The sequence below is a fragment of the Ceratotherium simum genome, chromosome 19 (genome assembly GCF_057802395.1).
Source record: "Ceratotherium simum simum isolate JZ-2026a chromosome 19, ASM5780239v1, whole genome shotgun sequence".
Taxonomy (NCBI): Eukaryota; Metazoa; Chordata; class Mammalia; order Perissodactyla; family Rhinocerotidae; genus Ceratotherium; species Ceratotherium simum.
The window spans coordinates 9,089,890-9,111,387 of record NC_141918.1 but is presented as its reverse complement, the minus strand read 5'-3'; the positions used below and the strand labels follow the sequence as shown (position 1 = coordinate 9,111,387).

Here is a 21,498-nt window from a genome sequence, read left to right as displayed (position 1 = left end):
GATCTAACAACATATATGTGTTAAATTTTGATTAACATAAAAAACAATTTTATTGGAGATGGATTATTTAAGGAAATGGAGATTTTTTTCCTCCCAATTTTTGTATATCTAGACATATGTTCCTTATGAGTAGAAGACAATGTTTAAGATCAGTTTATTTCTATTTTATATACTTATACATGTATATGCTGCAAAACCTTATTCACACAAATGAATAGATAGGACTGGAAATAATTTTGTTATAGTAATATCACTTAATTCTTTAAACTCTTTCCAAGTTATATGCCGAAAATCACATAGAGATATACCATGAAAACTTGTTTTTAATGATCCACCAAATGACAACTCAATTACATTCTCCTTCAACAATATTGAAAAATTATTAGAATTTTTAACCACTCAAATTCTTTTAACCAAAGAATTAGAAACCACCTTAATTGCAGAAGGTTTTGTTACCTAGTTGTTAGAGTCATAACTTTCAATTTCTGTGAAGTGTCCCAAAAAGCCTTTATCAAGACTTTCCAAATAGCCACCAATATCTGTTACTCTTTCACTTACAGACATTTTGTTTAATCTGCTATATCCAGAAAGAGGTGGGAGGATTGAAACATCAATTTAAATACATCTTTTACAGTGCATATGTTTTCAATATAAAATATGTTTATCTTATACTTTTGTCACAACCTGGAAGTTGCAGATTTAGCTCATTGGAAAATACCTGCCGTATACCCTAAACAGTCCTTTTTATCAAGGCTTTCAGCCAAAAGACTTTCTGCCAGTTCAAGTAAGTGTGTTAAGAGTTCTCTTTTAGAATATTATAAACACCACTGGGAAATAATTTATAGAACACATATTGTATGGTTGATTAATAAAAGTCACAATGTCAAGTTAAAATGGAGCAGATTAATTAAATTGATTTATTCATTTAAAAAATAAATTATAAAACAAAATAATTGTATCTCATTCATTAGTTTATTGTAAAGCAATGTAATGAGGCACTGAAATTAGAAGTTTTTATGAAGTAGAGAGTATAAAATAAGGCATGATATTACTTTGGGAAGAATGTATGGATGCATGTATTAAATTCTGGTGTTGCTCTTTTATAAATCATTAGATAAAAAATATATGTAAATAATACAAAATAAATCCATTAATTTTGTTAGACATGATCAAACTTTCTACATAGTTAGTGAAAGATAAAAATCCATGTTGCAAAAATGAATTGGTTGGGTCGATAATAATTTTACCTTTTAGACAAAGATGTAGAAAATATGAAACATTTCATGAAATAAAATAATAGGATTAACTGTAATAGGAATAAATATTTCATAAATTTGATAAAATTATATAATATCTAATATATCTTTTATTTGAGTGAAATCATATTATATTTTTATTTGAAGATTTCTTTCTTTCTCTCTTTCCAATAGGCATATTCTAACTATTGAGAATAGCTGGAAACATGTGCCACCAAATCCAATAAAATCTAAAAGGCTTTGCACCCTGGGACAATGCATTATAGTAAATTTCAGAATAGATAATATGATGTCTTTCTTTTGTAAAATAGAAGGTCTAGTGTGAAAGGAGATAGGGAATGGGGAATCTGCATGAATGGATTCATCTTTGGAGAACCACACCAGGTCTTAGTAGATCAATTTTAGGGAAGGACATATATGGAAAGTAAATATCTGGAGAAATTGATTCCCTTAAAACTATTCATGCATTTGTACCCCTTGGGAGGTCTTCTCAATATTACCCATCAGTCTTAGGGCTCTAAGAGGAAGTGTTCTAAGAGACAGGAAGTGGAGCTGCTAGTTTCTTAAGAATTGGTTGGAAATTAGCATAGTGTTACTTCTGCCATATTCTATTGGTCAGAGAAGTTACAGAGGCCATCCAGAATCAAGAAGGGGACTTAGACTCCACTTTTCTATAGGAGGGATGTCAAAGAATTTGTGGTCATCTTTAACCTGCCTCAGCTACTATGTGCCAAACATTATGTTAGGTCACTGTAATAAAATAATGAACAAAACAGACATAACAATTTGCCTCATGAAACATATGGTCTAATGGAGGATACAAATAATAAATAAGCAATTATAATACTGTGTGGTAAGCACTGTGAGAGGAGAGTACAAGGTGCTGTGGAATCATAGGAGGGGCCCCTAACTCAAACAAAACTGGAATTCAGGCACAACTTCCCAAAGGAAGTAGCCTGAGAAGGCAATTCTGAATCGAATTAATGCTGTTTAACTTTATCCTTTAATTTCCCCCAAGTCTCATTGATATGATAACACAGTTTATGCTTTTGGAAAGCATATTTCTCACTTATGCTTGACTTAAAGGAAATTAGTGACAGATTTCCAGTGATAGTATAAATTTGAATTTGTGGAGGGATGTTCTAAATCTGAGGGAAAATGGGCATTATTTGGTTTATGGAGTAGGATTGGGGGAAATCAATTTTTTAGGACCCAGCAGTGGCAACCTCCCCTGGAAAATTCTTTGGAGAAGTGGCCTCACATCAAAGGAATTTGCTTGAACTGTATTTGTCGGTATACCAAGTCTGCCCATCTGGCTTATATTTTTCTATGGGTGAGCTTTCTTTCTCTGAAAAAGAAAAAAAAAACATCACCTAGAGACATTGCCTGTAAACAGCAGTGTTTTCTTTTAGGTTAATAAAGACCTATTCCTATAATTCTCAACATATGAATGTGGATCTCTGTCAGTTTTCTTCAATATGAGAAAAGGAAATGAGACTAATTGGTTGAATAGTTTGATCACTAGTTTTGGGTTTTGATAAATGAATCTGGAATAGTACAGACTTCCAAGTAAAGATCAGCAACAGAAAAGACTTCTGGGTAAAGGCCCAGAGTTCAGGCTGTGGGATTTACTTTATGTGCAATTTGAAATAAACCTGAAAACATAGCTTCAGCTAAGGCGCTCTCGCTATCCAAGAATGCTTGTTTATTAGAGAAATGAGAATGAAAGAATTAGAATAAACTTTAGTCAGTTTATAGCGACAATGGAGTGATTAATGAAAGTTGTTAACATTAATGTAGAGATTCCCTAATGACTTGGGGTGATGAAGCCCGAGTGGGCAAATTTCATGTAAACACTGGGGCCAATCTTAATGGTCTTAGTAAAGTGTTATATGTGGAGAAGTAATTGAATTCTTCCGTATCCTTGTTTTCATTGCTGTTTCTTGTCCTTAGTGACTTTGACTGCTTGCATAAATAGCTGTGGCATCACTCTAGTGCACTTCCATCATCAAGTGTCTCTATTATTTCCGCTCTTGGATCCCATTGCATGGTCAGTTTATATTGGCCTTAGATATGACTCTCATTCCATAGACATCAAGTAACTGAAGGATTTTTTTCCCTTGCATTGCCAATAAATGTTTGATAGAATGTATGTATTTTCTCTTAAAAGTGAGGGGTAAAAAGTGCTTTTTTTCCTTTTCTTTTTTGCTGTTATTTGTAATTTTGGAAGGAAACCTGAGAATCCAGCCTAGACATGAGAAAAAGTAATTATTTTATTATAATAGAATTTGCTAATTCAACCAGGATGAGTAAGATGGATCTTTGGCAAGTAATTCGTACTAATGCAATTTTTTTTTGTATATAGGAGACTACCATTCTATCGCTGTTTCTTCATGTTTCTCTATCCTCATTTTAGCTTCTGCTTTATAGCTCTGGGTATTTTTTATTTTCCTCACTACAAAGTCATATTCAAAGAACTTTAGTCTGTCCTATCAGATATTTCTGATGTTTCTCCTACCCGTCTTTTTACTGAAAGGGAGTTTAGAAGAAGCAAGGTAGGTAAGGATGACTATTTTTTTCCCTTGCAGAGTTAAACTGTAGAATTTGTTGTACCTTTCCTCTCACCATATAGTATCTTGCAATAGTATTACAGACTGAGAAAGAGCTGGATATGTCAGCTGCTTTATTTCCTCTATTGCATCCTTTTAAAATTTTTCCTTTGAGGGATTCCTTTTAAAATATTAAATCATCCTTGCTTTTAAGACTCTTTAAAAAAAAATCCTCTATGGTCAGTTTAAATATTGTTATACCAAAGTTATTTTGATTGAAAATATATAGGACTTTGACATAACGACTGTCACATTTTGACCTGAGAAAGAACATATTTCATTCTCTCAAATTGTTGTAAAGAAACATTTTCTATGGCTTTCATGTCTAATAGTAGTAGATATTCTTACTCTTTCTTGATATGGCCTTTTGAAATGAATGAGAATATACTTTCTCGGGATTCTAAGAATTGTGGTAAAAATACATAGAGTAACATTAATAATAATCAACATTTTTCATCTTAGGAAATAGAAGATTTTTCTACCAGTCATTCAGAAATGGAAGATGTTATCTCCAACTTGGAATAAAAATACTTTCATTATATGATGGCAGGCTTTGCATTTTCATAATGGAGAAAATTCTATAAAAGATATATATCTATTTTTATTTTTAAAAAGTCTGTTTTCTTAGAAGGAGAATTTCTCCATTCAGCTTTCCTGTGGTTCTACTGGTAGCTGGCATATATTGCAGAGGAAAATGAAAATAAAAGTTGGAAAATCCTTTCTATTGCTATTTCAGGATTGGAAAAGACAATATCATAGACGCAGAGAATATTGAGACATAGCTTACTGATCATTCTAGGCCAAACCTTCTTTACTTATTTGTAAATTACCGAGACTGGAAAAGTTAACTGACTAGTCTAAGATTTCATAGCTGTGAGTAAAACTCTTATTCCTGTCCCGTGTTCATCTATAGTATGAAGCCAAAAAATGATATGGTCCACTCATTAAGTTGTTACGTGTGTTAGTTATATAAACCAACGTCCTAAACTGTGAGATCAACATATGTATCTTTATTGCATTTTAATTCATTATATGATAATATTTAAGTAACTCCTTTGAAATTGGAGGACTAATTGCGACAAATATTGGAAATGTATAAAAATCAGAAAAGTAATAGAATTAATAGCTAAATATTAATTCTTAATGCAAAGCACATGGAAATAGAGAACCAAGCTTATTAATATATTTGTCAATCATTAAAATATCTTTTTTATGCCACAGTTCTACCACTTTAGAAATTTGTTCCCTGGCAAGGAAAGAGTGTCAAGCCAAGAGGAATGTCACAGAGAGGACCATTAGTTCCCCAAAGGTCATCATATCCCATATCCCTACACCCTCCTCTCCACTCTATTTCTACCTCTCATAAGTCTCAGACCTTCTTGGTAGGCAGTTCCTCAATTCTCAACCTCCTACTTTGATCATTAGTCCACAGCTTTTCTCTTTATCATGATGTATGTTGAGCTATTTGTGTTCAGATTGGCCTCAGGCCTCTTGTCTGAAGAGGAAACCCTGCGTGCACATGGCCTTGTCACCTGGGCTCTCCCTCGTCTTCTACTCTCTCCCCAGTCAGCTGGCTGTAGACTCAAATGGTTTATAGTGCCCCTTTTCACTAGTAGTGAGAAAAAGTCTAACTACTGGATGGAGCACTGCTCTAGGTGTCAGATCAGAGTTTTTGTTCTACTTCTGCCACTAAGTAGCTGTCCAAGCTTGAAAAAAACCACTCATCTCCCTTCTGCTCAAAGAGAAATGTATTTACTTTTACTTCATTTTTCTCTTAAAAATATGAAATAAAATCATTTTTTGAAAAAAGTCAAAATCTAGGGAAAGTACAAAGACTAGTTACAAATACCTATGTATCCATCATCTAAAATTAACATTTGTTAACATTGTATCACATTTGATTTTTTTTTTTAATTAGTGATAACACTGAGAGTCCCCTTTGGCCTCCAGTGTTATGCCCATTACCCTCACCCCTTCCTCAAGGCAGCTACTTCTCCGTTCTCCATTGATGACCTGAAATAAAATATCTTAAAATGTACATAATATAGCATTAGATTACAGGAACATTGTTATAATAACGTAGTTGTTATTACTAAATTTAGTTGTGAAAAAGCAATTCTTTTTTTTTCAAATGTATGGTTCTTTTATCTATCCAAATGTTTCTGTTTCTCACATAATATCTCTGGGACATTACCAGACTATATCTTCATTCTTTTAAAAGAATACTGCCTTTGCCTTCTTTTGGAATTCTAAAAATTGAATTGTAAAAGCTAGCATATTACCACCATTTAGAAGAATATTGCCAGTCTTAGTCACTTTTGATTTCTGGAAACTACAGCCGTCTATGCTAAATAATGCTATGCATTGGTCATTAGGTCACGGAAGTGACAACAGAGCCAATCAGCAATACGTGGCAAGTCCTCTTGTTTTTTCCTTGGTGCTTAGCACTGTGTCATGTCTATTGTAAAGTATGAATATATGATAAATGATGGAATGAGTATCTGAATTTTACTTTTTATATACACACTATTTGTATGATTTTTCTATTTCAAATTAACACGAACTTAGCTGCTTCAGACAACATCCACTTATCAGCTCACAGTTCTGTGTGTCAGAAATCTGGCATGGTGTGGTTGAGTTCTATGTTTAGGGTATCACAAGGCTAAAATCAAGGGGTCAGCCAGACTGAGAACTCGTCTGGAGGCTTACAGAAAAATCTGCTTCCAAGCTTATTCTTGTTGGCACAATTCAGTTCCTTGTGACTGTAGGACTAAAGTCCCTGGCTGTCAGCCAGGGACTGCTCTCAGCGGCTAGAAGTGGCTCTTATTCCTTGCTGCTTGACCCCCTCTATCTAAGTTTGTAGCAATGCTTGGAGTCCTTCTTGTTCTTTGAACCTCTGACTTCATCTTCTGTGACCAGCTGGAGAAATTCTCTGCCTTTAAAGAGTGGAGGCCCACCCAGATAATCTTCTCATCTGCAGGCCAACCGTACTGTCTAATGTAGCCTTATCAGAGTAGGATACATCATAGGCACAGTCCTGGGGATTATTCAGGATGTGAACAGCAGGGAGCTGGGACATCTCGGGACCATCTTAGAAATCTGCCTACTCACTAATTTTCACTCCTCAGGAGGGTTAAGACTAGAAATAGAGCTTTAAACATTATCTACAATAAACAAAATGAACTCACATGATTATCATTGCAGAGAAAAATCAAATAGTTACACAAAGAAAAATATCACTCATGTTAGTAATATTAGGATGTTATGTGGTAATAGAAACCTTACTTTTGGAAGTAGGTGATCAGAGGAAATGGGAAGTCTACCTTTCTCTTCTGGCCTCAATTAAAAAGTTTTTTACTTCTATAATAGAATTAGTATTTAGTCACAAGGATGTCACCTTCCATTGGCCCCTGCACCTTCCACTGGGTCCCTCCCCACCTACAGGCTCTGTCTCATCCTAGTTTATTTCTAAGCTAAACCAGAGTAAGCCTGAAGTACTTAAACCACCTTATTTACCTTTCTTCCAAAGCTGGTGTGATCTTATAATTTGTGATTCTTTCTCAGACCTAGTAGCTCTGGAGCTGTCAGTTTTCTCATTATCTCTCAAGTCCTTTACTGTCATCAAGCTCTATTGCCCCCGCAATGTTAACACTAAGATCTCAGGTTGCTGATCTCTCAGCCTCCAAGTGCTCCAAGTCCTAGAACTGGGCATTGGATCTGGTTATTGCTATCCTTTCTCAGGGACTTTTCCCCTAAATTTTGATTTCTTCTATCTGTTCCTTGGCTTTTTCATTTCTCAGAAGACTCCCCAAATTATATACATTGACCACATAGCTGCTGAGTGTTCTCCATCCCAGTTTTTTGCTATAGGGTTTTACCCACCATTGGGTCAGCTAGTGCCATAATCACATCTGAACTACCTTCCTTTCTCTTTTCCTATGTTCTTTCTGTCGCTCCCTGTTTTGTTGTTTTCTTTCTGTAAGAGTGCAGAATTCCTGACTTCAAGAGTTCATAATCTAGTAGGACAGATATATAAGAAAGTGAAAAATTGTATTACAATATGATAAGTGCTATATTAGAGAAAAACAGCAAGGTTCTATGGGATTACAGAGAGATTCCAATTCAGCCTGACCATGGGTCAGGAAATATTTCCAAGAGGAGGTGACATTACACTGCCTCTGATAAGCGATTAGGAGTCAGCCTGGCAGTGAAGAGGAGCTGGAGGCATTGGAGGGATGCTAAGTTTATCCTTAGAGCATCATCCAGACCTGAAACTAGATAGTTCTCAGGCTGAATTAGTTGATCAAATTCCAAGAGCAAAGATGGGATCAAAAATGGGAGATAAAGCCAAAAGATCAGACATTCAGCAGAAGCTGAGGCAAAGTGGACCTTGAAAATGATTCCAAGGGAGGGAGCAAAACAAAGAGTCCCTAGGCCTTCCCTGTGCCTTAGAGTGAAAAACAGAACTGTTTTTGAACCTAGAGCATGCCAGCATTTAAGAGTTAAGCAGAAACAAAGGAGATTGTGAAGAAGACTAAGAAGTGGCGAGAGAGTAACAGCAGGAGGATAAACTGAACTAGAGGACAGAGATGCTGACATTTTAGTCACTAATGAATAATGGATAATGGAAAGAGGTTTATAGGTGGATAGCTGGAAGCTGAAAGTCTCTATTTTATCTTCAGAGTGAAAAAAAGTGTGCTAATCTGATGAAAGTGTAGAGGGGTAGGAATGAGGGGAAATATGATGTAAGTCCTCATGGGGAATCTAAGAATAGCCAGTGGAAGGTACTTGAGGAAGTCATGTTGGGTTGTGAGGACCTAGCTGACACTAGAGACACCGGGAGGGTTTAATGGATCTAACACACCTGGTTGAATGCCTTTTTCAAGCATCATTCTGCATTAGGGCTTGAGGAAAAGAGAAGGCAGATGGATTGATTTAGATTTGGAGGTTTTCAGAAAGGGTATGATGGAAAGAGAAAAAGGCAAGGGAGTTAAGAATGGTTGGCAGAATGGATAAAATCCAGCTCAATAAAGAAGGAAATTCAATCAAGGTAGACTGATAACTTGGAGGAAAAAAATAAAAGCAGATGTTGAAAGACAGGAGACATTAATGAGATCAAAGTGTAGTTATACCGGAAGTGTGATATTTGGAAAAGTGTGAAGGATATTAGATCCTCACATCACAGACTATGCTGCAATTTTAGACAGATTTAAAGAACTGAATCAAACCTAGAAAGGAAAAGTAAAAATGAAATACAGAAAAATGATTGATGAAGAAGGACTTGTATGCTTAAAAGAAATGTAAAAAATCTGAAACGATAAAAATCAATTTGTTTTACTATATATAAATAGGAAACAGCAAACAAAAGTGAAAGATAAAAAAATTAGGAAAATAATTTCCACAAGTATGATAAGCAAAAGGACAAAAATCTTTAATCTGTAAAGAAGTGATCTAGGTTGGTATTTCTCCAGCAGCAGTGGATAATTATAGCTTCTTTTTGCACAGCCAGCACCAGTATTTCATGTTCTTCAGAGATAGCAGCAGTCAGGCTGCACCGTTTCTCTGCTTCTTGCCCCTTTCAATCTCTGATGAAAAGGGTTGGAGGCCCATCACGGAATGTTGGAGCCTGGACAGTGTTAAGATCACTTGCCCAGGAGGGCAGACTGATTCAAGGTGTGTGAGAGCCAAGCAAGGTGCAGGGAGAATCTGTGTATGAGGGTAGTCCAGTGCCAGGTGTCAGAGCCCCAGTGGGGTGAGGAGGCCATCCACGTTGGAGGGCTGCCTACTGCAGGGATTGGAGTCTTAGTGACGTGAGTGGGGTGTGTACACAGGGAGGGGACAAGATTAATTTCATGCAGGAGGACTGATCAAATCAGTAAATATATTAAGCATAATGGGAGCCAAATTTCTCACTATAGGAGAAAGTTGTTACAAATGTGAAAACTGAGGGGAGAACACTAGAATGAACCCTGTGGTGTTGAATTGGAGTTGGAGGTATTAGTGTGAATTTATGGTTTTCAAAGTATAGATAGATAGATGGATAGATATGGAAGTAAATGTATATAAAATATATGTGTGTGTGTGTGTATATATATGTGTGTGTGCATGTGTGTGTATATATATATATACACACACACATAGATGTATAAAGTATGTGTGTATATACGTATATTCTCTAGCTCTGTCCATTGAGTTGGCCTGGAAGCAGCAACACTCCAGTAACAATGAGCATACCTAGCACTCAGAACTAAATACCATTCTCCACGAAAAGGAGCCAGAACTCCTTAGAGAAATTGCTGATTTCAGGGCTGGGCCAGGATAAGTAAAAGACGAGCTTGGGACATCTCATCCCAGAAAGTAAGGAAGTGCTAATTTTTCTGATTATAATTATGTAGGAGAATATTTTTGTTTGTAGGAAATGCACTAAATTATTTGGTAGTGATGAAGCATCATGTTGGCTACTTAAGTCTCAAGTAGTTCAGGGAAAACAATTCTTTGTGGTATACTTAGAATTCTTTTAAGCATTTACTGCAGGATATGATAATATTGATCCATGCCTTCTTAACTTTGTCCTCCCTTGACTTCCCTTGGCTTCAGAAACACTGGTTGTCCTACCTGTTAGATCATTTTTTTCTTGAGGACCCTTCCTAGTCATGTTCTTTTATCGTGGGTACTACCTGTAATGCTTTCCCCTTCACCTTCCCTTCTTTCTCCTTAGTAATCTCTTCTACCTCCTTTGACTCCAGGCATCTGACTCCTAAGTCTGCATCTGAATCCTGGGTATCTCCTGATCTTTAGACCTACATTTCACCTGAACTCAGCTTTCTTTAGTACTTCTTCTCTCATCATCCCAGACCTGCTGGTATAATTTTGGGTTAATTTTGGGTTAATTCCCAAGGCTTACTAATGCATGCTCACATTTTTGTGAAAAATATGGGGTCTAATTTTCTTATTTCAACAGATAGTAAAATCAGTTTCTGTAATGCAAAAGAGGATTATTACAGAAAATTGTAGAGTGGTTTCTTCCTCCACTGGGTCAGGAGCAGGGTCCTGAACCCATTTCCAGAAGAAAATACATGTCTAGTTACAATAGAAAGTTGCATGTTAGAAAATGAACTCTAGTTTGATATGAAATAAATTTCATTATGGGTATTATCTGAGACAATATGAAGAAGTAAGAATATTATCTCATCTTACAAATTTCTTTTGAGAGTGTAATATATATAATGTTAGAGGTTATGAGAAAAGTTTGAACTAAGTATATGAGAAAATGGTCCACGTTTTAAAATTGTCTCAGTTCTAACATGAAATAGACACAAAAGTATGAGTATTTTTAATTGACATGTTTAATATACTTTGAATAAAAATTAAATATTTTAAACAAATTGATCAACAGGAACATGGATGGAGAAAAGTGTTTATTGTAATTCCACTCGTTTAAAAATATCATTGATAAATAACTTTCCTGTCTAAACTTTTCATTTTATAACTATAACTATATATATGTATATGTTGAGGATTAATGTTTCATATCCAACTCTATACCAGCAAGTATGAGTCATTTCTGTGCTGAAACACTTTTGAATATCTCATTAGGTTTCTGATCAAGGAGAGATTCCAGGAAGTTTTGCAAATTATTCTCTCAAAATGCTTGACTTTGGTGGGACATTACAGATCCTTCATTTATTGAGCTCTCTCCAAGAGTAAGCACTTTTACCCCAAATGAATCTCTGCTCAGTGCTAGAGATTACAGGTAGCCAAATGGCTCTCCCACTGAAATTGTACTCATATGTTTGTATAATAAACCTTGGCATTTAATTTATGTAAATTTTAGTCTTATTCATTGTACCTCTTGTTTTAAAAAAAATGATACTGTTTCCTGAGACCAGTGTTACTTGGAAAACCTTGGCTAACTAACAAGTTCCCAAGAAATATTATTTAATGGTATATTGCCAAGAACACTTAGATAATTCAAAAAAATTACTTTCTTTAAAAATTCCAAATATATTTCATTTTAATTTTACAATTATTTATTGAGACCTTGTTGATTGCATGGTTGGATATGACAGGGATCCAAAAGAAATATGTAACTTATAAAGAGCTTATAATCATTTTGGAGAAACAAAATAAATTCATATAAAACAGCAAAAAAAAGAGGAAAGGATATAATTTAGTGCCAACTTGGTAAATTAATATTTTTGTTGAGTCAGACAGTCATCAGTAATCTGCCTGTAGCACTTACTATCATAATATAATTTTTGGTTACTTAATAAGTCAGTATAAGTCTAGGTTTCTTTCATGTTTTCTGTACTTTTAAAAAATATGATTATAGAAGGCTTATTTTTTCAGCACTGAAGTCAGCACATATTGTTGGACACATACCATGTGCCAGCACACTTACAGGCATCAGGGTTACAAATGTGAGCAAAACAGAGTCTCTGTACTTATGGAACTTGTTGCTTTATGTGTATATGTGTACTGGGGGTGGTGGCAGGGAGGATATAGACAGTAAACATATGAAAAAATAAATAAGATAATTTCAGATCCTTATAAGTATTATGAAGACGATAAAAATGTTAGAGTGGAGATGCTTTGATGCTGTTATGAGAGAAGGTCTGTCTGAGGAACTAAGGTTTGAGTTGAGGCTTGAATGATGAGAGAAATTAAGTAGGTGGTTATATTTGCAGTTTGGAGCTCAAGGGAGTGGTCTAGGTTGAAGATAGAAGTTCTTCATTATGAACGTGATACTTAAATCCATGTCCAACACACGTGAGAAGTCAAGTAAGATGAGAGTTGGGAGTTGACTTCTGCCTTTAGTCAGATGTCAGTCATCAGCGACTTTGGTAAGAGTTGTTTCTGTGGAGAAGTGGGGAGAAAAGCCTAATTAACAGATTGACAAGAGAATGGGAGGTAAAGAAATAGAGAAAATAAGAATACACAAATCTTTGAAGGGTTTTGCTATGAAGGAGGGGAGAGTAGGGAATAAAATCCAGTCTTCTTAGAAGATGGATAATATTAGGGCAGGTTATGCCAATAAGAATGATCTGGTAGAGGAGGGAGAGAAAGTGATGATGTCGCATAGAGATGGGATAACTGCAGGAGTGAAGCCTTTGAAAAGCTAAGATAGGATGGGATCCAGAGCATAAGTGAGGCAATGGCCTTCATAATAGGAAATTTCTTCCATTATAACAGGAGGGAAGGCAGAGGATGTGAAAAAAGATGCAGAGGCAGGACAATGGAGAAAAGATAGTCTTTTTAACAAACGATGCTGGAACAACTGGACGTCCACATGCAAAAAGATGAATCTAAACAGATTTTATTTGCTTCACAAAAATTAACTCAAAATGGATCACAAACCTAAATGTAAAGCACAAAATTATAAAACTCCTAGAAGATAACATAGAAAATCTAGATGACATTGGGTATGGCCATGACTTTTTAGATACAACACCAAAGGCAGGATCCATGAAAGCTGGACTTCATTAAAATTAAAAATTGCTGCTCTATGAAAGACACTGTCAAGAGAATTAAAAGGCAAGCCACATACTGGGAGAACATATTTACAAAAGACATATCTGATAAAGGACTGTTATCTAAAATATACAAAGAACTCTTAAAACTCAATAGTAAGTAAACGAACAACCAGATTTAAAAAATGGGCCAAAGATCTTAACACCTTACCAAAGAAAATGTGCAAATGGCAAATAAGCGTATATAAAGATGCTCCACATTGTATGTAATCAGGAAAATACAAATGAAAACAACAGTGAGATACCACTACACATTTGTTAGAATGGCCAAAATTGAGAACACTGACAACACCAAACGATGGCGAGGATGTGGAACAACAGGAACTCTCATTCATTGCTGGTGGGAATGGAAAATGGTACAGCCACTTTGGAAGACAGTTTGTGGGTTCTTACAAAACTACTACATACTCTTACCATAAAATCTAGTAATCATGCTCTTGGTATTTACCTGAAAGAGTTGAAAAATCATGTCCACAGAAAAACCTGCACACGAATGCTTATAACAGCTTTATTGATAATTGTCAAAACCTGGGAGCAACCAAGATGTCCTTAAGTAGGTAAATGGATAAATAACTCTGGTACATCCAGACAATGGAATATTTTTCAGTGCTAAAAAGTAATGAAGAATTAAGCCATGAAAAGACATAAAGAAATCTTATATGCATGTTACTAAGTGAAAGAATCCAATCTGAAAAGACTACATACTGTATGATTCCAACCATATGACATTCTAGAAAAGGCAAAACTATGGAGACAGTAAAAAGATCAGTGGTTGCTGGGGTGAGGGAGGAAGGGATGAATAGGTGGAGTACAGAGGATTTTTAGAGCAGTGAAACTACTCTGTATGATACTATAATGGTGGATACATGTCATTATAAATTTGTGCACACTCATAGAATGTACAACACCAAGAGTGACCCCTAATGTAAACTATGGACTCTGGGTGGTAATGAGTGTCATTGTAGGCTCATCAGTTGTAATAAATGTACTACTCTAGTGGGGGATATTGATAAAGGTGGAGGCTGTGCATGTGTGGGGACAGTAGTATGTGGGGAATCTCTGTACTTTTTGCTCGATTTTGCTGTGAACTTAAAACTGCTCTAAAAAATAGTTGATTTAAAAAAAAGATGCAGATGGGTTAAGTGAGGTTTATATTAGAAAGATGAGGTAGTTTTTACCCTATTGTATCTGTTTCTGTTTGAAGTTTAAGATTTGGTTATCAACTGAGAGTGACAGGGAGATGGGTGTAGGAGAGGTGAGGAGAAAAGAGAAGGTGTGAAATGGTCCTCTCAGAGAGTGGTAATTTAAATTTTCTGGGAAATCATGGTGGTAAACTTTACAAGAGAAGAGTGTCAATTTGAGATTTCTGGCCATAAAAAGGAAGTGAATCTTATCAACATTGTTTTGTGATTTTTTATAACAGTACTTTGACCAAATAATAGCAGTAGGGATCCCTATTACTTAGATTGTGGTCTTGAAATAACACTTTGTATTAAAAGAAAGCAGGGCTTCTTAGAGAAATGGCTCATTTCAGGTTGGGGGCAGACATTTTCGAGACAAAATGGAATGTCTTGTCGTAACAGAGAAAATGGGAGCTGTCAAAAACTACTATAGTCATGTCAAAAGGACTGAGGGGCCAACATGAAGAGTGTTCCACTGGCTAAATTTGGGACAATTTGAGTGTCAATAAAGAAAATTGTGATGGATTAGAACATCAAATATGTTTAAATCTGTGAGATCATATTGATCCAAAACACACACATACACGGACATAAAACTTAGTGGAAACTCTTGAAGGATGCTAGCAAATGAGCAGTTTATTTTAAAAACTGATAAGTAAAGAGAAATAATCAAGCATTTATCATTTTCTCATATCTGCTTTACCATTAAGTAATCAAAGAATAGATGTGGTGAAATTTCTCTTTAAAGAAGTATTCCAGCAAATAAATAAAGAGTGATAGGTAGAATTGAAATGTCACCATTTTGTAACCCCTAATGAATTTAGTTGTTAACCGTCAGTAGCTGCTAAAATGACAAAAAGGACTGCAAGATATTACACATCTTCTGATAACACCAAACCATGAGTGTCTTTAAAAAATTGAACATGAATCTGATTAAGCCTTTAGATTCAATTACCAACTTCCCAAGAAACACAGAGGAGAGATTAACATGTTGATCTATACCATAGGGATACAATCAGCAAAATTCAGATTGTGGGAGACTTTACCAGTCAAAATAAACAGTAGTGTCTGGGGATGGTTTATCATGTGGATGATAAAACTATAAATTAAGGAAATGGTACCATGAAAGTCAGGATAGTGGTTACTCTTAGAAGGGAGGGGTTCTCGTTTGGGAGAAAACACGTGGAGGGCTTCTCGGTAACTGACAAGATTCTCTCTGCTGAAGTGGATGTTATATAGAAGGGTGGTTGCCTTAAACAGTTTGTTAAGCTGTACATTTGTTGTATGTGGTTCTCTGTATTTGAGTTATATTTAACAATACTAAGGTAAAACTTTTAAGTGACGTTAAGACATTTAATATTTTTTTATATTAATTTTTAAAGTTACTTGTTAGGCTTTTATAGGAAATGGGGGGCAAGGGAGAGCAGTGTTCAAGACTTGAGTTGAGAGTCTAAATAACAGAGATGCAAACAGCAGCTAAGACCGCAGGTCAAAGAATCAAGTTCCACATGAAAGGACTGCTCAGCATTAGTCAGTCACTTCAGCCGTCTCTGATACATGTTCTCCTCTTTACACTGTGAATATGTAATAAATGGAATATACACTGAAAATGCCTGTTTACATATGCTTCATGTTGTTTTTCAAAGTGCTTTTACATATATTATCTTATTTAATTACAGACTGTAAATGAGTCTATGAGTGGAATTGCTAATACTATTTAAATTCTCTGTATATAAAAATAGTGAATGTTTCTTTAATTAAAAAATACTTAAGAATATGTAATATAAGAATGAACCTACCTTTATTATAGATGTCAAGATATTGTTTACAGTAATTTCTCCTTTACTTATATGATTCCTATCCCTTATTTGTTTAAGCAAATAATTTCACTAGTTTGATAAAAATGGGCATATATTAAACTGATGTGAAAAAATTTTTAAATGTTCATGACAGTTTGACAAGTCTGAAGTAAATTAAAACTACTCCATTTTTTCTGTCAGAGGTCTCTTTATTAGTATCCATGATCGAGGGCATATTGCTTCAATTCTTAACGCATGGCCAGAAGATGTCATCAAGGTAAGTTGTCACATTTTTCTACTATGGGGAATTTGTTCTTTTCCCTGTCCCATAACATATTGACAATTTTCAAGATGTTAGGTAGCGTTCACTAGCTATTCTAGTGAATGTCACCTAATTTATATCCCTTTGATTTTTGCATAGTGGATTACAACTGTCCCTCGGTGTCCTTGGGGGGATTGATTCTAGGACCCTCGTGGATACCAAAATCCACGGATGCTCAAGTCCCTTATATAAAATGGCATAGTATTTGCATATATCCCATGCACATCCTCCCATAGATTTTGAATTCTCTCTAGATTACTTATAATACAGAATACAATGTAAATGCTATGTAAATAGTTGTTATGCTGTATTGTTTAAAGAATAATGACAAGGAAAAAAGTCTACACATGTTCAGTACGGACGCAAACATCGTAAGCCTTTCCATCTGGGGTTGGTTGAATCCCGCCGATGCAGAACCTGTGGATATGGAGGGCCAACTGTAATTTTAGTCTGATTCTATTTAGATACTGTTTCCCCATTATTTCCGTCAAATTTCTTATTATTTCTTTATTCATTGTAAGTGATGATAAATGTTGAATAACTGTTGAAGTAGTGTCTGAATGTCTGTATTTCTTTAAGCAAACTCCTTTGTCATATCTTCTGTGTTTAATTATCTACTAAGAGGAATCCAGGTAGGCAAAAAAATCTGTTAATTCATTTCCATTATCATTGTGACCTTAAGTAGCTCATCTGACTTCCCTCTGTGAGTGAGATAATGAAAATAAAATAACAATAGTATGTGACATTTGGTAGCTTTCTGTGTGAGACACTACCTGGATCACCTCTCGTATTATCCTGATACTTCAGCGAGGAAAGGCAGGCACAGGTGGGTTGCACAGGGGGATTAGTGCCCAGTGGTGGTGGGAATTGGATGCAGGCCTCAGAGCCCTTGCTCTTAAACTGGGTGCGCTGCCACCTTCCTTGTGAGGATAGTGAGATGTACTTATCCCCTCCTTGGCTCCCTTTTTCCTTTCTGTTAGGTGCCCAGCAACTTTGGGGTATCTTTGAGGACTAAGATTGAGTAAATTGATGCCTCTTAGTGGTACAAAAGCACTTCAGCTGTGACTTCTGAAGTGTGACTCCCTTAATGATCTTTTCTGTTTGAGCACTTGTGGCTAGAATTGATTCACTCGGCTCTTTAAGGCTCAGGCTAGGCAAACTCATAAAGCAAGGTGTTTTTCATTGCTTGCAGTCTTCCCAGTTTTTCCACTTGCCCCACCTAAGTTGCTCCTTCACCTTTTCTCCCATCAAGTGCGCTGTCCACAGATCCTGTCCTTAGGAACTACCCTAAAAATGTGTTAATTCTACGAAATGTAAATATCTGATCCTCTAAGAAGAAGGATACTTACATTTTAACCAGGACTCTCAGAGGATTTTAAGAATGAGTCAATATAGGAAATAGTTTTAGGGTAGAGGGGTCTAATTAATATCCTTCTGGAGGGGCCGGCCTGGTGGCATAGTGGTTAAGTTCGCAAGTTCCACTTCAGCATCCTGGGGTTTGCCAGTTCGGATCCTGGTCATGGACCTACTCACTGCTCCTCAAGCTATGCTGAGGTGGCATCCCACATAGAAGAGCTACAACTCTACAACTAGGATGTACAACTATGTACTGGGGCTTTGGGGAGGGAAAAAAAAGAAAAAGAAGATTGGCAATAGAAGTTAGCGCCGGGCCGATCTTCCTCAAAAAAAACCTTTCTAATAACAGCTAGGCAATAAGCAGTCACATGCTTCTTCTTCTTCCTACCAGCTGATCTCTGAATATTTAACTTCCTTCATATCCCATATCCCTTTAACTCTTTAATATTGGGCCCTCTGATATTCCTGATCCTGACTATATCTACTGTTATTTAAAAAGCCTAGCATAGTGTCTGGTACGTAGTAGGCACTTAGTAAATGGCAGCTGTTTATTGTAATAGAATGTTGACAAATAAGATATAGTCTCTACTGTGTAGTTGAAAGCACACATGAAACCAAGGCAATCAATTATTAGACAACATATAATTAAACTCTCTGGTATAAATTATTAGTGCCATATTCATCCATTCAGAGGAGAATATCATTCAAAGAAGGCTGGAACAGTTCAGAAATATTTCTAGCAAAATTCGAACTTGAATCTAGCCTTTTGATAATTAGAAAGGGAAGACGATACTACCGTAAGAAGGGAACATGTAAATGTAGGTATCAAGTTCAGGACAAGAATGGTGTGTTCTTGTGCAATAAGGAAATTGGCTGGCCCAACTAAAGCTAAGTGTCAATATTGAAATGTAGTGGAATTAAGATTAAGTAAGAGATGATCAATTGATTATGAAAGGTCTTGAAATTCAGAGAGAGGAATTTAGACTTAAAAAAGTAGAATGTCATATTTAAACAAGGGAATGACTTTATATAAGTAATATTTGAGGAAGGTTCATCAGAGAGAGAAGAAAAAGAGGCAAGAGTTCTGTATCCAAGAAGGCTACAACAGGAGTGCAGGCCCTGGGAAAGGAAAAGAAGGAATGAAGAGGCGCCACATAGGGAGAGTCTGTCGGTGGTCAGGGGAACCCCTGCATATTTCATACAGAAAGGTGTTATTCAGTTAATGCTCAGATAGTAATTGATACAGAGGGATGAAGATTTGATTTCTGAAACACAGACATCATTGATACAACTGTGGTTGTCTTACTGAGATAATCCTGCTGTTGTAACTTTCTTATACAGAAAACATCCAATGCTTTACTTTTCTTAAGGAGGAGATAACGTGGGTAAAGATAAAACCAAGAGAGTGTTAATTTAGTGATTAACTGCATACATATCACAATTTTTTTTTATTTTAGAGGATTCCTTCTCTATTAAAATCCACTCTTTAATGTTGAAATGTTTGTGAATTAATGCTACACATGTACTTTTGTAATAAAACATAAACTGAGCTAAAATATCAACTGCCTCAAAACAGAATTTAAAAATTACTCAAGGGGCCGGCCTGGTGGTGTAGTGGTTATGTTTGCACGCTCTGCTTTGGCGGCCTGGGGTTCACAGTTTCGAATCCCAGGCACAGACCGAGGCACTGTTCATCAAGCCATGCTGTGGTGGCATCCCACATACAAAATAGAGGAAGATGGGCACAGATATTAGCTCAGGGCTAATCTGCCTCAGCAAAAGGAGGAGGATTGGTGACAGATGTTAGCTCAGGGCCAATCTTCCTCAGACACACAAAAAAATTACTCAAACAACTTTCACCTATGTAAATGTCCACAGTATATTTATATAAGTAAATTGCTAGCTTGAGATGAGAGAAGAGCTTAGGGAATAAAATTTACAAAGAAACGAAAAAAAATAATACTTTTCTTTGGTTTTGTATTCAAGACATGTATTTAATGTCTTTAACAATATTAGTTTAACAGATGTACTATCAAAAATAAATGAAAATGCTATGTTCTTTTAAACCTCTTTTTCAAAAAATTTGAAACTGATGAAAATTACAAATAGCAACTCTCTGGGTTTAAGCATCTTTAATGAAACCCGGAAAGCATTATATAAATTATTATTCAGATCATGACTAAGTTATGTGATGATGTTGCTCTCTTTATAAAATATCTCATAAAAATATTTAAAAGTATATGCAGACCAATTGGACTGTACTTGTTTAAGAAACACATTCACAAAAGTATACATTATTGATGATATATAAAAGTACTACTATTTTTGATAGCACAATAAATAAAATAATGTCCCTTAAATATGTTTGAAGTATTTGTACTTTGAAAATTTGGCTTTAGTTTAATTAAAAAACTAAAGGTATAGTTTTCTGCAGTATTTGATTATATTTCTTATCTTAAATCAGAGCCAGCCAACCCAGTGGTATCAAGTTGCCTTCTCCAAAACAGCATAACATATTGACCCTTTGCAATTAGACGTGGAACATATATAAGCTTTATGGAATATGCAAAGATAATTTTCACCCACCTCTCAAATGTGTTTACTTTTAAGGTAGTTCTTTGAGAGCTGCATAATATACATGAACAGAAAATTAAATGAAGAGATCTCAAAATATATTTTTAAATATGTTCTGCAATATAGTATGCTGGAAAAACACTGTCCTAGGACATAGCATACCTGGGTTCTTGTTCTTTGATATTAACCAGATAAATCACCTTAGGCAATTATTTCTGATCTTCAGTTTCCTAATCTAAAATAAGAGGGATGGACTGAATGTACTCTAAATTCCCCTCGGCTTCTAAAATGCTAATAACTCTGTCCATTAGTCCTGATGATAATAATAGTATTCATAGCCACAAGTTTTGGAGAACTTGTAATGTCCCAGATACTGTGGTAAGTTCATTGAATGTCATGATCTCATTTTATTGAATCCTAGATTTAGTCAATTAACTAATGTTTATTGATTGTTTACTGTGTGCCAAATGCTGTGCTAGGTGCTGGTGCACAGAAGAGAGCAAAACAGAGTTGGTTCCTAATTTTATGCAGCTACTCTGAAAAGTGCATTTATTATCCCATTTTACAAATAAGAAACAGAAGGTTTAATTCATTGGTGTATCCGAGGTCAAATAACTAACGTTTTTCCAAGGCTGCATGGATATGACCGGTGTAGCAGTTTGTAGAAAATCTAATAAATTGTGTTTCACAAGACTGGTTTTGCTTAAACTCATATAATGGCCATGAATCACACAATAAAGATGTTAGATGCATTAATTTCAATAAAGGTGTTACACAGAATTAAAATCTCCACATGGTTAAAATGTATGCTTCATAGATATTCAAGGTGATTAGAAATAAACAAAATTCAGTAGGTCTAGTGGAAGATTAT

The 21,498-nt window shown here is 35.5% G+C and overlaps 1 protein-coding gene across 3 annotated transcripts in view; it reads left to right on the top strand.

Moving 5' to 3' along the window:
* Positions 1–21,498, top strand: part of ME1 (malic enzyme 1) — a 191,427-nt gene that overhangs the window by 44,534 nt on the left and 125,395 nt on the right. For all 3 annotated transcript variants that reach the window (XM_004422071.2, XM_087443832.1, XM_087443833.1), the window contains exon 4: positions 16,577–16,652. In XM_004422071.2, the coding sequence (XP_004422128.1) occupies positions 16,577–16,652 (76 nt within the window). The remainder of the gene's footprint in view (positions 1–16,576; positions 16,653–21,498) is intronic.